At 39.2% G+C, this 16332-nt stretch overlaps 1 protein-coding gene and 1 long non-coding RNA gene across 19 annotated transcripts in view; one reads left to right on the plus strand and one right to left on the minus strand.

Annotated features, from left to right (window-relative positions):
- The window catches only part of HEATR5A (HEAT repeat containing 5A), a 111671-nt gene extending 102508 nt beyond the window's left edge, over nucleotides 1-9163 (plus strand). For 8 of the 11 annotated variants that reach the window (XM_034993822.1, XM_034993818.1, XM_034993827.1 and 5 more), the window contains 3 exons: nucleotides 134-288; nucleotides 8174-8387; nucleotides 8684-9163. In XM_034993822.1, coding sequence (XP_034849713.1) covers nucleotides 134-288; nucleotides 8174-8387; nucleotides 8684-8991 — 677 coding nt within the window. In that variant the 3' untranslated portion in view covers nucleotides 8992-9163. The remainder of the gene's footprint in view (nucleotides 1-133; nucleotides 289-8173; nucleotides 8388-8683) is intronic. The other 3 variants (XM_034993821.1, XM_034993828.1, XR_004677255.1) reach the window with 2 other exon arrangements.
- Nucleotides 1-16332, minus strand: part of LOC118003078 — a 78501-nt gene that overhangs the window by 7718 nt on the left and 54451 nt on the right. The window lies entirely within an intron of this gene.

A 16332-nucleotide genomic window follows, 5' to 3' on the forward strand; every position in this document is an offset into this window, starting at 1 on the left:
ATTAGTGTTTATTGTCTGTGACTGTTGTGTACACAGAAATTGTTGCTATCAAACTAGAGGCATCTTCACACAGATACATAAAACAATAAATACGGCAATCTTGGGATGTTTCTCATAGACCGTTTCTCTTTAGTAGATGGAACACATCAAGAACTTGATGAAATCAGTCTCCTTACTGCTGTCACAGTATTTATTTTATCTACCAGTCCAGAAGTTACTACCATCCCATGCCTTCAGAAGCGCTGTATTGAGAAATTTAAGGCTACTCTTGAGATAAAAGATCCTGTGGTAAGTGTCTTTAGTAGAGAGATGTTTGTAATAGGAATATGTTTAGGCTTTTCTAAAATTTTTCTTTGTGATTTTATTGGCTTCAACAAGAAGGACCACACTAAATTTTTTATTTTTAGGTTTAGAGCAATTTGTATTCTTAGGGTGACAAAGCCAAATAATAATGGTCTTACTCTTTGGCCCCAAGGATAGAGCATAGCTGGAGAAAGATAAAGGAAATGTTTAAGAAACAAAAAACAAACAAACAAACAAAAAAACTTAATTTGAAATAGGGACATCTTAAAATTGATATATGTCTAGAACTTACAAGGGACATTAAGTAAGATACTTTGTTTTTGTTTTTTTAAAGATTGTATTCATTTATTTTAGAAAGAGCCTGCATGCAAGCGGGGGAGGGAGAGGGAGAAGCAGACTCCGCATTGAGCTTGGAGCCTGATGTGGGGCTCAGTCTTATGACCCTGAGATCATGATCTGAGCCAAAATCAAGAGTTGGACACTCAACTGACTGAACCACCCAGGCGCCCCTTAATAAGATACTTTGTAGCTTATTATAGTGGATTTCCTAAAAAAGAGACTTTACATGCCTTTGAGAATATGATATGAAATAATGGGACCCATCCTGAAAACTGTACACACAAGTTAATCTCATTCCTTTATGACCCCTTCATTTGCTAAATTAACATCCTGTTCCCTTTATGCACTGAAGAATGAGTTGGTCAGAAAGACTTAATTAACAATTAGATTCGGGGGAAATCTGTCAATAATATCAAAAGGTTTTAAAACATTTCATCAAATAGTAGTAGTAAAGATTTCATGGGTAATACAGAAAGTTACATAGTTTAAAAAACAAAACTTAGTTCTTTTAATAGAGAACATTCAGCTTTCCTTAGTAATCAAAGACTTGATAAAGACAACATGAAACATGGGAAATTATTTTGATAAAATGCAGAATCTTTATTTTCTGGTAGATTATTTTAATAAGGCAAAGAAAAACCTTTTATAATCTTTTATCAGGAGCAGACCAATAATCCAAGAAAACTTTGTCCATTTAACAGAGAGAAAGCCAAATTCTAATTTTGTACCAGTGTATTTATGATATTAAAGTTCATTTTCTTGGGGCGCCTGGGTGGCTCAGTCATTAAGCGTCTGCCTTTGGCTCAGGTCATGGTCATAGGGTCCTGGGATCGAGCCCCGCATCGGGATCCCTGCTCAGCAGGAAGTCTGCTTCTCCCTCTCCCACTCCCCCTGCTTGTGTTCCCTCTCTCGCTGTGTCTCTCTCTGTCAAATAAATAAATCTTTAAAAAAAAAAAGTTCGTTTTCTTTTTTTACTTTTAAATGAATTTATTCTAATCTTAGGCAGCTTGACCATGAATAAAATTCCTTTCCCAAAATCCCTTTCCACAAACTTTCTACAACTTTCTTTTGTACTTTTGGATCTTGTCCTCTGTCTTTCCCCTTTCCCATCCTGAAATAACCAGCCTCACTTTAGGACAAAATTACTTTCTTTTCCGGCAGCAAAATTGCATCATCTGCATCCCTCATTCTTTCTCTTAACTGAAAACATACATTCTACTTTCTTAGGATACAGAGATGATTCTATTATCGATCGATGGATCACAGCCGCTAACTCAGGAAACAAGTGGTTAAGCCCTGACACGCTGCTGAGGCCAACTGCTCCATCCCTAGGAATCCCAAGGGGGCTAGACAAATCAAATGCATAGCTCCTGGCTGGGTTTGCCACCACTGTTACCAAACAAACTCAGATAAACTAATCGCAGGAGAAGCCAATCACTCAAGAGACAAGGGTTTGGAAAAGAGAACTGGAGAGCTTTATTTGGGGGGCCAGCAGCCAGGGGAGGTGGCTCAAGCCTTAACAACTGACCTCTCTGCCAGCAAATGAACACCTAGAGTTTGATAGGGAGAGGTTCGGGGGATTCATGCAAGAGCAGGCAGCACTGATCATGAGAAGTGTGTTCAGCAAATGATCATGGGCAGGGAACGGTATAGGATGTGGTCTTCTAGGCATTCCGTTGCTATCAGGGCTTTTTTGGCCTGGTAGTTGGAATGTTCAGGTCATTGCAAAACGTCTTCCGTCAATGCCTCAAGAAAGTATAAGAACAACAGTGGTTTTCAGATAGGGCATGAGTTAAGCAGTCTTGTCTATTTCTGGTCTTAACTATTGGGGCCTACTGTTGAGCTAGAGGGCTTGCTGACAAATACTTCTAGTAGTTTCATTACATACATGAAAATTTTTAACCCTTAGAAACCTTAATTTCTTTTTTTTAAGATTTATTTATTTACTTTTAAGATCTTATTTGAGAGGCAGAGCATGAACAGGGGGGTGGGGGCAGAAGGCAAGGGACAAGCAGACACCCCGTTGAGCAAGGAGCCCCACACAGGGCTCAGTCCCAGGACCCTGGGATCACAACCTGAGCCAAAGGCAGACACTTAACCAACTGAGCCACCCACGCACCCCTTATTTATTTATTTTAGAGAGAGCGAGCGTGTGGTGGGGGGAGAGGGGCAGACGGAGAAAGAGTCTCATGCAGACTGTGCACCAAGCGTGGAGCCTCACCCAGGACTCATTCCCATAACCCTGAGATCATGAACTGAGCCGAAACCGAGTCAGACCCTCAACCGACTGCACCACCCAGGTGCCCCAGAAACCTTAATTTCTAATGGAAAACTGTGAACTGTTAAACCAACATTCTTGAGATTGACAAATTTATGAATACATTTTGTAATTTCTAAAAACATATTTTTCCTCAGTATATTTTTTGGTAGGGAACCAAACATGTTTACTAACAGAACCAACTATCTTAAGTTTCTTAGTAATAAACCAAAAATAGATAAACCTATGTTGAGTAATTAATGTTTCAGCTTTTTGTTTTATTTGGAAATGATCCAGATATTGAATGAATATCCACCTTTCAACTTATCTCAGTATAATTTTAAGGTTTCAAGTTACCAAAAAGATTTTTGGAAACTATTTTTAAGTAAACATACAGATGCAGGCAGACCAGGTCTGAGGACCCACCAAAGGGTCGTTGGCTTTTCGCAGGATGAAAATCAAACGCAAGCCAAAAGGAAAAGCGAGCAGAATTATTGAAGACGTAGAGCAGATACACAGAGCATCTGGGAGACTCAGAAAGGAAAAGGAGGGGCACCTGGGTGGCTTAGTCAGTTGGGCGTCTGCCTTTGGCTCAGGTCTGCTTCTCTCTCTGCCCCTCCCCCCCACTCGTGCTCTCTCTTGCTCTCTCTCTCTGAAATACATAAATAAAATCTTTTTAAAAAAGAAGAAAGAAAGGAAAAGGAGCGTGAGTCTCATCCTTGTTAAGGGATCAGGAATTTTATTGAGGATGGTGGTTTGTTGTATGTGTCCTCTGACACATCCAGGAACTGGTCAAACAAGGATTGAGTGCTCAGGTATCTTCCATAAGTTACTTATGCCCTCGAGTCAGGGGTCTTGGCATCAAAGTGTTTGGAATCACTGGTCTTGGAGAACATTCATGACATTTGTGATGGCCCTGCCTGGTCACTCCTTAGATGTTCTCAAGCAAAGAGCTTTCATTTTAAAGTTTGAGCCATGAGATAGGTATGATGATGAAACCTCACTAGCTCATTAAAGAGCAGTTGGATCCAGGGCGCATGGGTGGCTCGGTTGGTTAAGCATCTGCCTTCAGCTCAGGTCCTGGGATTGAGTTCCGCATCGGGCTCCCTGCTCAGTGGGAAGCCTGCTTCTCCCTCTCCCTTTGCCTGCCTCTCTGCCTACTTGCGCTCTCTCTCTCTGTCAAATAAATAAAATCCTAAAAAAAAAAAAAAGCAGTTGGATCCAGATTGTGTTTCTAAAGTTTTTATTTAAATTCCAGTTAACATACAGTGTTCTATTAGCTTCAGATGTACAATATAGTGACGTAGCAATTCTATACATTACTCAGTGCTCATCATGACAAGTGTATTCTTTTTTTTTTTTTTTAAGATCTTATTTATTTAGGGGCACCTGGGTGCTCAGTTGATTAAGCGACTGCCTTCAACTCAGGTCATGATCCTGGAGTCTCAGGATTGAGTCCCGCATCAGGCTCCTTCCTCAGTGGGAAGTCTACCTCTCCCTCTGACCTTACCCCCTCTCATGCACTCCATCTCTCTCTCTCTCTCTAATAAATAAATGAAATCTTTAAAAAAAAAAAAAAGATCTTATTTATTTATTTGAGAGAGAGAGTGAGAGCAGGAGCAGGGGGCAGACAGAGGGAGAGGGAGAAGTAGACTCCCCACCAAGCAGGGAGCCCAATGCGGGGCTCAATCCCAGGACCCTGGGATCATGACCTGAGCCGAAGGCAGATGCTTAACTGACTGAGCCACCCAGGTGCCCAGCAAGTGTATTCTTGAATCCCCTTCATCTATTTCACCCATCCTCCCCTCTGTTAACTATCGGTTTGTTCTTTATAGTTAAGAGTCTGTTTCTTGGTTTGCCTCCCTGTTTCTTTTTTTCCCATTTGCTTGTTTTGTTTCTTAAATTCCATATATGAATAAAATCATATGGTACTGTCTTTAACTTACCTCACAGAGCATAATACTCTCTAGCTCTACCCATGTCATGTCAAATGGCAAGATTTCATTCTTTTTTTATGGCTGAGTAATAATCTGTCATATAGTAGATCATTTTTTTCTTAAAGTAGGCACCACTCCCAGCATGGAACCCGGTGTGGGGCTTGAACTCACAACCCTGAGATAAAACTTGAGCGAGATCGAGTCAGATGCTTAACTGGCTGAACCACCCAAGCACCCCTCCTTTTATTTTATTTTTTTTTTATTTTGATTTATTTGTCACAGAGCACAAGCAGTGGGAGTGGCAGAGGGAGAAGCAGGCTCCCCACTGAGCAGGGAGCCCTATGCAGGACTCAATCCCAGGACCCTAGGATCATGGCCTGAGTGGAAGGCAGAGGCTTAACCTGCTGAGCCACCCAGGGGCCCCTACCCCTCCCTTTAAAAAAAAAAAAAGCCTCTTCTTTTTTTTGTCTTCAGTCTTAGGAATTAAGAATAATCTAGATAACAGTTCCCAGAGAATACTTGGTAAAACATTTCCATCTCAAAGGCACAGGAAAGAATGCAAGTTCCTCCAGAAAGGACTTTTGTTCCCTTTGGCCTGGATTTTTAACAATACTTACAAGCCTTTTGAGATAAAAAGGGAAGCTTTTAGGATTGGTAAAAAGGATAGGTGGATTTTGAATTGTTTCTGGAGCCTCATTTCTGTTTTTGCAAAGATCTGTAAAATAAGGATAGTTGCTAGAGGGAACACAAGCAGGGGGAGTGGGAGAGGTAGAAGCAGGCTTCCCGATGAGCAGGGAGCCTGGTGCGGGACTCGATCCCAGGACCCTGGGATCATGACCTGAGCCAAAGGCAGATGCTTAACAACTGAGCCACCCAGGCACCCCAGGACAGTTGGTTTTAATTCCTCGAAGAATTGGTTTACATTATCTTCAATTTGCTTCTTTATATCTGGGAGATTGTCAACTAAGATGGAAATCAAAAGATTACTATGTTTTCGATTTAGAGTTGTGTGTCTTGGAATATTTTAATAGGTAAGAGTTTCATTTTAGCTTAATGAAGGAATCCTCAAAAACAAACAAAAACATTCCCATCAGGTTCTGAAAATCAGCTTCTAATTTGGCCAACTTTTGACCATAGACTTACCTTGGGAATAGTTACTTGAGTTCCCTTGAACTCGAGGCATCCTCAAAGAGGATGCAAAAGATGTTTTATTTTCCTCACTCTACTTGTTACTACAGACAGAGATCTGGGAGAGTGGACTCTCATAAGGATTATCATTCTTTGCTGGCTTCTGCCAGTTTCCCCAGGATCCTATGTGCAGTCCTGAATGGGATTTATGTAGAGAGTGTAGCTCCAGTATCTACCAGAATTTGGTGATGTTTTCCATTAATTTTAATTTTAGTTTCCTTTGTCTATTTAAAGAATAATAGCAATGTACCAGAAATTCCCTTAGAATCTTGTCAGTTCTGGGAGAGGCCCTTATGGGGCCTTCTTCCAAGGTAGATATGGAAGCATTTGAATTGGTGTTGAAGGATTTGCACAAAACCTTTGAGAACAGTCTTTTTTCCAGTATCCCAATTTCTGGGCCGGTGTTTTGAGGATGGGCCCCCAGAGGGCTGCAATGCAGGAGGTATTGTTTTAGATACCATTTGTGTCTAATTTTTTATTCCCTTTTTGCAATGAAACTTTCAGTGAAGCTATTGAGGAATCTTAAAGCCTTTTGGAAGCTTCTGCATAACATTTAAAATAGGTATCCCATTCTCTTTGTTTGATTTGAGAACCCTTGCTTTTAAGTGCACTTATTAAAAAATTGACCTTGTTTGATTGGCACTTTCTCCCTAATGGCCATTGTAATTCTAGGTTGCCTTTAGTAAGATTTTGCCATTCTTATAGGTCTTTATAGCTACAGAGACTATATAGTTCGTAGACATAAAATAAACAGGTGTGCCAGAAGGTGGGGTGCTCAAGTTTTTGGAATTTAAGGATCCCATTTCTTTAAATATTTGGGTCTCTCAGAGCCAAACTAATCCCTAAGAGGGATGTGCTGCTGGGTTGGGGATTGCACGGTGGTTTTACGGTGTACTTCATTGCATAGACATTTTCTTGAGGTTGGTAGGTAATCTGTGTCAATCTAACACATTCTGTGACCCATTTATCCTAGATAGGAGTCCTAGAGTCAGGTAACAAGCACTCTTAACAGCTTTTATGTACTCTACCAGTGCCCACCAATTTTGCAGCTTTTTGGCTTCCTGGATTTCCATCTGCACTAGCCTTTACTTCATGTGCACATCAACATACAAGGAGTGACCAAAGAGATGTTACTGCAGACTGGCCAGTAGAAGGCCTTGTATAAAACACCAGCAAATCCCAATGTGGATGTGGGGGCTGGGGAAAGAACTGAACCAACAGACCCCAACAAATAGGGACTGTAGACTGGGATTCCAAACAAATGGCGAACTGCCGATGGAACCACCAGTCCACATCTGTGTTTCTCCTTTAACTGCCAAAGCCTTCAGAAGTTTCCTTCAGATCCCATCACTGCCACCAAATCTGTCAAGGAACAAAATTCAACTGAGTAAATTTTAAAGATCTTACTGGCTTTATTCAACGATTCATGAATTGGGCAGCATCCCATATACCAAATAGAAAAGAGCTCTGAAGAGCTGTACAAAATCAAAGATTTATAGACAGAGGAAGGACAAGGAAGTTACTAACAAAGGGTGCATTGTTTCGGGCAAAGCTACCTTCCTTAGGGGGATAGCTGGGGTCTATCAGGCAGATTACCTCACTAGTGCTGACCATGTAATTCCAGATTGACTGGTTTAAGATTCCAGTCCTGGGAGAGGTTGAAACTGTAATTAAGTTAGGTATTGAGTCTGGGTTTGGTAACATGGGCTTCGCCCAGGTGACTCCATTTTGCTCTGTTGTCCCTTTTTTTTTTTTTTTTAAGATTTTATTTATTTGACAGAGACAGCAAGAGAGGGAACACAAGCAGGGGGAGTGGGAGAGGGAGAAGCAGGCTCCCCATTGAGCAGGGAGCCTGACGCGGGGCTCGATCCCAGGACCCTGGGATCATGACCTGAGCCGAAGGTGGACGCTTAATGACTGAGCCACCCAGGCACCCCTGTTGTCCCTCTTTTAACACCCGTTAGCACTTGGATTTTTCACAATTAAAGGTAAATTAGAAAAAAATTCAAATGCATTTTTTAGAGACTTTTCTTTAAAAAAAGGTTTTAACTCACAATTTTTACTTCCTTTTCAAATTTACATTACAGTCTGCTTGTTAATATAAATGTATATTTACAGTTTATACTATTTTTGTTTCTTACCTAATTAGGTACAAATCAAGACCTATCAGCTCCTACTTTCCATTTTTCAGTATCCAAATCCAGCTGTTTCCTACCCGTACATTTACTCTTTAGTATCCTCTATTGTGGAAAAACTACAGGAAATAGACAAGAGAAAGCCTGAAGACACTACTGAACTTCAGATCTTTCAAGAAGGCATAAAGGTCTTGGAAGCACTGGTAGCCATTGCAGAAGAACAGCACCGTAAGTGTCAGCACTAAATTCATACTAAGTAAGAATCTGTCCCAAATCAGAAATTTAATGTTATTTTAAATGTAAAACATTCAGTTGGTCACTTAACATTATATTTCCACATTCACTGAAAGGCAAGTGTTAATTCCAAATATTGATATTATTTAGTGTTAATTTGAGAGGAGAGATTTAGAAGGATCCTTTTCCCCTTTCAGTGGGGAAAAATGTGTACAGATAAGTAAGTTTACAACTTTATATATTAAACACAACCTTCAACCCAGGACTTGTATCATTTATTTACTTAACAGGTTCTCAGCTGGTGGCCTGTCTTCTGCCCATCCTCATTTCCTTCCTTTTGGATGATAATGCTCTGGGATCAGCAACTTCCGTAATGAAAAATTTACATGACTTTGCTTTGCAAAATCTCATGCAGATTGGGCCTCAGTATTCATCAGTTTTTAAAAATGTAATGGCTTCTTCTCCAGCCCTGAAAGCCCGCCTTGAGGCTGCTATCAGGGGCAACCAGGAAAATGTCCAAGTCAAGATACCAACATCTAAACATACTAAGAACCCTGGAAAGAATGTAAGCATCCAATTAAAGACCAATTTCCTCTGATTTTCTTGTTTTAATAGTAAGCACCTTAATAAAGTACTTGATTATTTCCTTCTCTTTGGGGACAAAAGTGACATTTTAGACACAAGTGCACTTGGAGGTCTGGTTGATTGTCTTAAATAGCTGTGACTTTTTGAAGTAATATCAAACTTAACATTTTTTGTGGGTTTTTATTTTTATTTTTTTTCAATTTAATAAAACCACAGAGCTCTTGCCGGGAATTTCAAGAAAGTGCTAAAGAATTGGAACTTACTAAACAATCCATTCCTTTAGAAATGAAATGGATTTCTTCTGACAGTCCATACACACACGGTATACTTAATACTTTGGTGTAGATATAGATTTGACTTTAAATTATCTGCATTTATATTGTATCCCAATTGCTAATTTAAAATTCTGCCTTATTCAGTAATTAAACTTTCTGGATTTCTCAAACAACATAAATGATTGGAAACATATTTAGGAAACTTGGTTCAGAATTATCCAATATATAATAGTACAAGTTAATTACAGCCCTACAGTGTGACTTAAGATCTGGTGTCTATAAATATCATGGCTTTTCACCACCTTTTGTTTTGGTTTGTATTTGGTTCACAGAATGGAAATTTTACTTATTTTAAATAGAGTAGGGTATCTCCAGTTTCTCACATGGATTTTCTGTTACCTCTGCTCCCCTCAATTTTGTTTATTTTCATTTATGACAGACATTCATATTAATGAGTTTACAGATTCATACCTATATTTAGGTCAACTATGCGTTTATATAAAACAACAAATTTAGATCATCAACGAATGCAACTATGTTCTTTTATCATGAAACATATTTTAATATAGAAAAAAATCTAATGATAGAGTCATATTGGTTGAAAAAATATTTTTTAACTGCTGGTAATCACTGACTCTCCTTCCACTTCAGTGTTATATGTATTAATCAAGCACTATGTCACAACATAGCATTTCCCTGTTAAAAAATTAAAAACTGGAGTGATAGGGGCATGTTCAGAATTGAGAAAATACTTTGAGTCAAGCAGGAACAATGTGATCAGTACTCTATTTTATTATGTTTGTATATAAATACTCTTGTAAATTGTTCAAAATGAAAACACTTGACAAAATCTAACACTACAATCAATTTTTTTTAATTTACATAAATAAAGCTAATTTTCTTTATCATTCTTGTATTTGAGATTATTTTGCCCACAAAATATGGCTGGTTAGTCTCACAGATTCCAGAAAATCAATTCTGTGGAGCAAATAATATCCCTTCTATGTGACTTGGCATTTTTCTCAGAGGATCCCTTTCTTTGGAGTGTTCTTTGCAATAGTTTGGATTCACTGTCTTCATAATTGTCTCTTCCTAATTGTCTCTTCCTAATTGTCACTTGTTTCCTTCACCTGACTGCCCTTCTCTCTGTTGTATCTGGCAGACTCTCATTCCTTGTAAGCTTGGTTTAAATGTCACTTCCCCTTGTTAACTCTCCTTAACACTTCTTACCCTCCTCTTAACACTAAGCAAAATTTTTTTTTTAAGATTTCCTTTATTTGTGTGATAGAGAGCGCGCGCGTGAGCAGAAGCAGGGGGAGCTGCAGGCAGAGGGAAAGGCACGAAGTGGGACTCGATCCGGGGACCCTCGGATCATGACTTCATGAATAACAACTGAGCCCCAGGAGTCCCTACAGGTGTCCCTACACTATGCAAATTTAACTGCTTCCTCACCAGTGTCCCTGGAGTGCTTTACACATTCTTCTATGCATGGAACATCACACTGCATTTCAATATCTCCCTTTTAGACCACCTTCTGAAGGGAGGAATTTTTGTCTCATAATTGCCTTTGTGGCATCAACTAAATACTTAATCACTGTTGAACTGCACTGATGCAGGATGGATTTGAGCTCAGAAATCTCCTTTGTCAAGGCAAATGGGTGGTTCTTAGGATACAACTTACTGACTTTTGAGTTCTTTTGTCCGTTTGTTTCATTTAGTTCATTCTTAAACATTAAGATGTCTACTCATCATTTAGTGATATAGTTTCCTGAACTGTTTGGATTAGAAGTGTTACATGAATGTCAGTAGTTAATGAAAAAATATGTCCAGTGTCACGGAATTAGGAACTTTGAGTTAGGCACATTCCTATAGCCTTTTTCTTAAATGTATCACCTTGTTTAAAACAACACTGAATTAGTAAATATATTCTTAATGGTAAGGAAATTAAGACTTAACAGCTGGTATTTGAACCTATCTTTCAGATCCAGGGTCCATGCTGGAAACAAAAACAAGTGCTCTGGCAGTCCTGATTACATCAAACTTTAGCTTTTCTCCTTTTCCAAGGTTCCACATTCCCTCAGGAGCCTTCCTCACCCCTTGCCTAAGATGTTTTCAGTTGTATTTCTCCAAATTGCCACCAGAAGCTTTCTGATCAATAGGGAAAAGGTTTTTGTTTTTGTTTTTGTTTTTTGGTAAATTCTGTCCTCCACAGTTTGTATGGGAATAAACTATATGATTAGATATTGATGATTTAAGTTTTGATTTGTTTAAAGATGAATAATTTAATCTAAAAAAATACATCAAAAATTATATCTGCCTTTATTTTAGAGTCTCCAGTTGTGATACAGCTGTTGCACTTTAACCAGCTTGGTTAGTAACTTGGCTGAAACAAAATGGTGTATTTGTCTTGAGCTTTTTTTTTTTTTAAGATTTTATTTGTCAGAGAGAGAGAGCAAGTGAGCACAAGCAAGGGGAACGGCAGGCAGAGGGAGAAGCAGGCTCCCTACTGAGCAAGGAGCCTGATGCAGGATTTGATCCCAGAACCCTGGGATCATGACCTAAGCCAAAGGCAGACACCCAACTGACTGAGCCACTCAGGCATCCTGAGCTTTTACTTTTCTAAGGGAAGAAGTAGAGCCAAGTTTACTAGTTGAGTCCCGTTCTATTTAATCCACTGCTTAAAAACTTATCATGGAAAGACCTAAAAAATAACATTGGATATAACAGATTTCTATTAATAGCATTGAAGCAAAATATTACTTCTATAAAACAGACTTCAAAGTCAGCCTTAAAGGGAACATTAAGGCACTTAAATACAGTAAGTCCTGTAAAGAGTTTTTAAGTGTAGGAGCACCTGACTGGCTCAGTTGGAAGAGCATACAACTCTTGATCTTGGGGTTGTAAGTTTGAGGCCCATGCTGGGTGTAGAGTACTTAAATAAACTTAAAAAAAGATATAAGCATAGTGCTATGGGAGCCCAGAGGAGACGACCAAGGCTTCCAAGATAGACTTAATTCAAGTCCATGGAATATCATAAGATACAGGCTTAGAGAATAGTACTTACTTGGGGGAATGCAAAACCTTAACAGTTCTTTGTAACAATAATTTTGAAGAGAATTCCCTCTATGCCGTATCCTAAGAATTCCCTTTGTCTTTTTATTATAACTTTAGGACCAAGGTAATTACATATCTTGCATTTTCTCCATCAGTTGAATATACTTTCCTCTTTACAAATAACTCGTTAATCCTGAGAATACCTCAATTTATCAGGAGAATTTTACCTCTATGTTTGCTAGAAATACAGTTCCCCAACTCCCTGCTGTCTGATAGTGATCATCCACCAATTAATTAATTGTGTCTTGTGTTGACTTTTCTCTCTTTTTTTTTTTAAGATTTTATTTGAGAGAGAGCATGAGAGCAGGGAGGGTCAGAGGGAGAAGCAGACTCCCCGCTGAGCAGGGAGCCCAATGCAGGACTCAATCCCAGGACTCTAGAATCACGACCCAAGCTGAAGGCAGCCACACAACTGACTGAGCCACCCAGGTGCCTGACTTTTCTGTTTACTAGTCTGTTTAACTGGTGCCTGCCTGCGCTTTTAGCTTTGAGGAAAATGGGAAATTTTGTGTTGTTTTGATTATATCCAGTACAGAACACAAATACAATCCCAAGTTCTGTATATTCAAAGGAGCTAGCTTTCTTTAATTGCATTTCTGTTTGGGTAGGACTCCTGCTTACTCTTCTCTTTGGGGCACTATAAAATGATGATTCCACAGGCTATTTGGGGAAAATTCTTATTACTTAATAGCCATTTTTCATATACATTCACATATAATTCTTTAAATAGATAATATATTCCCCAAAACCTTAGTTTTTGAAAAATTCTAACTATATTTTTTTAAGAAAATAGGCCATTGCTGCCAATTAAAAACTAATATTGACAATGTTTGCTTAATGGGATCAAAGTTTAATCACTTTTTTCTGAAAAATACCGAGAGGCAAGAATAACTTGATAAGTGAATATATACATACACACACGTCAGAAGTAATGGATTGCTTTATAAAATAAAATATTCCAAGAAGGAACAAAAGTAATATTTTTTAAAGCAATTTAAAGTATGCCAGTGACACAGCAAGAGTAGTTTTTTTAGTGCTATTATTGGAGGTAGTGCAAGTGGCCTCAGAAAAAAACATGCATACACAGCCAAAACAGAGGCTCTCTACTAAACAATGAGGGCTATAAACCCCAGTATTTCTGTTGGTTACTTGTTTCTGATTGTAACAAAGCTTTGGGCCTTGTATTTTATAATCAAATGTTGGAGGAGTGCTCACCACTGATTGGTCTTCCCATACCTTTCCTCCCTTGTTTCAGGCAGTTACTAGAAACACATCTTCTAGGCCATTGTTTAAACACAAAAACGTCTTAAAAATAGATTTTCTAAGTTATGGAAATGCTTTTGTTTCAGCAGTCAACAGAGCTATTGTAAGTCAATATCATATGAAAAGTGGTTAGACAATGCACTTCCTATTCTCCAGTCAGCTATGTTCTCCAGTCAGGGTACTCTGCCATTTACTACATTTTTCACTGGAAATGTTTTTTCTTATCACTAGTAATGTGACCATTCTGATTTCTCAATGTTGTATCAAAAATGTAGAATTGTCTATAATACGAATATGTTTGCTTAGTTGTTTGATTAATGCTCTTAACATGTACTGGGACTTCCAGAAATCACCTTAGAACCTGTCTCTGAGCAAACACATGCCTAAATCATTTATAACAGTTTCGAACTATTTTAAAATGTGAGTTTCGGGGCACCTGGGTGGCTCAGTCATTAAGCGTCTGCCTTCGGCTCAGGTCATGATCCCAGGGTCCTGGGATCGAGCCCTGCATCGGGCTCCCTGCTCAGCAGGAAGCCTGTTTCTCCCTCTCCCACTCTCCCTGCTTGTGATCCCTCTCTCGCTGTGTCTCTCTCTGTCAAATAAATAAATAAAAATCTTAAAAAAAAAAAAAAGGTTGGGAGTTTCCATGGTCTTCCTTAAAAACCTATATAGCATATCTCATTATGTTAGTTTCATAATCATCTTCTATAATCATTTTAAAGTGCTTATTTGTCAGTGGTTTCTTCACTATAACACCTAAAGCACTAGTTAAAATATAGGTAAGTTGGACTTAAAACTAAAAACTTCTATGCTTCAGAGAGCACCACCAAGGAAGTGAAAAGATAATCCACAGAATGGGAGGGAAACCTTTGCAAATCCTCTAACAAGAGTCTAGTATCCAGAACATATAAAGAACTCTTAGAACTCAACAATGAAAAGACAATTAAAATTGGGCAAAGGATTTAAATATACTTTTCTCCAAAGAGAGAAATTTGTACATATACAAATGGCTAATATACACACGAAAAGATGTTCAACATCATTAGTCATTAGGGAAATGCAAAGTCACAGTGAGATACCACATATATCCACTGGAATGGCTATGATCAAAAAGATAATAACGGGGCACCTGAGTGGCTCAGTTGGTTAAGTGTCTGACTCATGATCTCAGCTCAGGTCTTAATCTCAGGGTGTTGAGTTCAAGCCCCTAATGGAGCTCCAAACTGGGCGTTGAGCCTACTTTAAAAAAAAAGACAATAATAAGTGCTGTAGAGGATGTGTAGAAATTAGAACCTTTGTACGTTACTAGTGAGAATTAGTACAGCTGTTTTGGATGACAGTTTGGCCGTTTCTCAAAAAGTTAATTATGGTATGATCCAGCACTTCCACTCCTGGATATGAAAAAATTAAAAACGGTCATACACGGGCACCTGGCTGGCTCAGTGTGTAGAGTACAGCTCTTAATCTTTTTTTTTAAGATTTTATTTATTTATTTGAGAGAGAGAGAGAGAGCACATGAGAGAGGGGAGGGTCAGAGGGAGAAGCAGACTCCCCGTTGAGCAGGGAGGCCAATGCGGGACTCAATCCCAGAACTCCAGGATCACGACCCTAGCCAAAGGTAGTCACCTAACCAACTGAGCCACCCAGGCGCCCTGCAGCTCTTAATGTTTTGAGTCATGAATTCAAGTCCTACACTGGGTATGGAGCCTACTTAAAAAAAAAAAAATTTTTTTTTTCAAAACAGTTACACAAAAAATGTACATGAATAGTTATGGCATAATTATTTTTTTTTAAGATTTTATCTATTTATTTGACAGAGAGAGGCACAGCGAGAGAGGGAACACAAGCAGGGGGAGTGGGAGAGGGAGAAGCAGGCTTCCCGCCGAGCAGGGAGCCCGATGTGGGGCTCAATCCCAGGACCCTGGGATCATGACCTGAGCCGAAGGCAGACGCCTAATGACTGAGCCACCCAGGCACCCCGCATAATTATTGATAATAGCCAAAAAAGTGAGAACAACCCAAGTGTCCATCAACTGATGAATGTATAAAAATGTATATGTATAGTCATACAATTGAATATTATTCAACCATAAAAAGGAATGAAGTGCTGATACATGTTACAATGTAGATGAATCTTATTATCTGATTCCATTTATATGAAATGTCCGTTTACATGAAATCTTATGGATAGGCAAATTTTTTTTTTTTTTTTTTAATTTTATTTGTCAGAGAGAGAGTGAGCACAAGCAGGGTGAGTGACAGGCAGAGGGAGAAGCAGACTCCCCACTGAGCAGGGAGCCCGATGCTGGACTCAGTCCCAGGACCCTGGGATCATGACCTGAGCCGAAGGCAGACGCTTAACGACTGAGCCACCCAGGCGCCCTGAATAGGCAAATCTGTACAGACAGGAAGTAGATTAGTGGTTGCCACGGGTTAGGGATGGGTTGGGGTTGGGGAGCGCTAACGGGTATAGGGTTATCCTTTGGAATGAAGAAAATGGTCTGGAATTGGTGATATCGGCTCCACAACCTAGTGAATATAATAAAAACCACAGAATAGTACACTTTAAAAGCGTGTATTGTGTGGCACAAATTTGTTACAGGTTGAATCATGTCTCCCAAAAAGATGTTTAAGTCCTAACCCCTACAATGTCAGTAGCCTGACGCTGCGTCATAACACCTATGTCATTCCCCTTGCTTCAT

Source organism: Mirounga leonina, unplaced genomic scaffold, assembly GCF_011800145.1.
Source record: "Mirounga leonina isolate KUSES-001 unplaced genomic scaffold, KU_Mleo_1.0 Mir_91, whole genome shotgun sequence".
Classification (NCBI taxonomy): Eukaryota; Metazoa; Chordata; class Mammalia; order Carnivora; family Phocidae; genus Mirounga; species Mirounga leonina.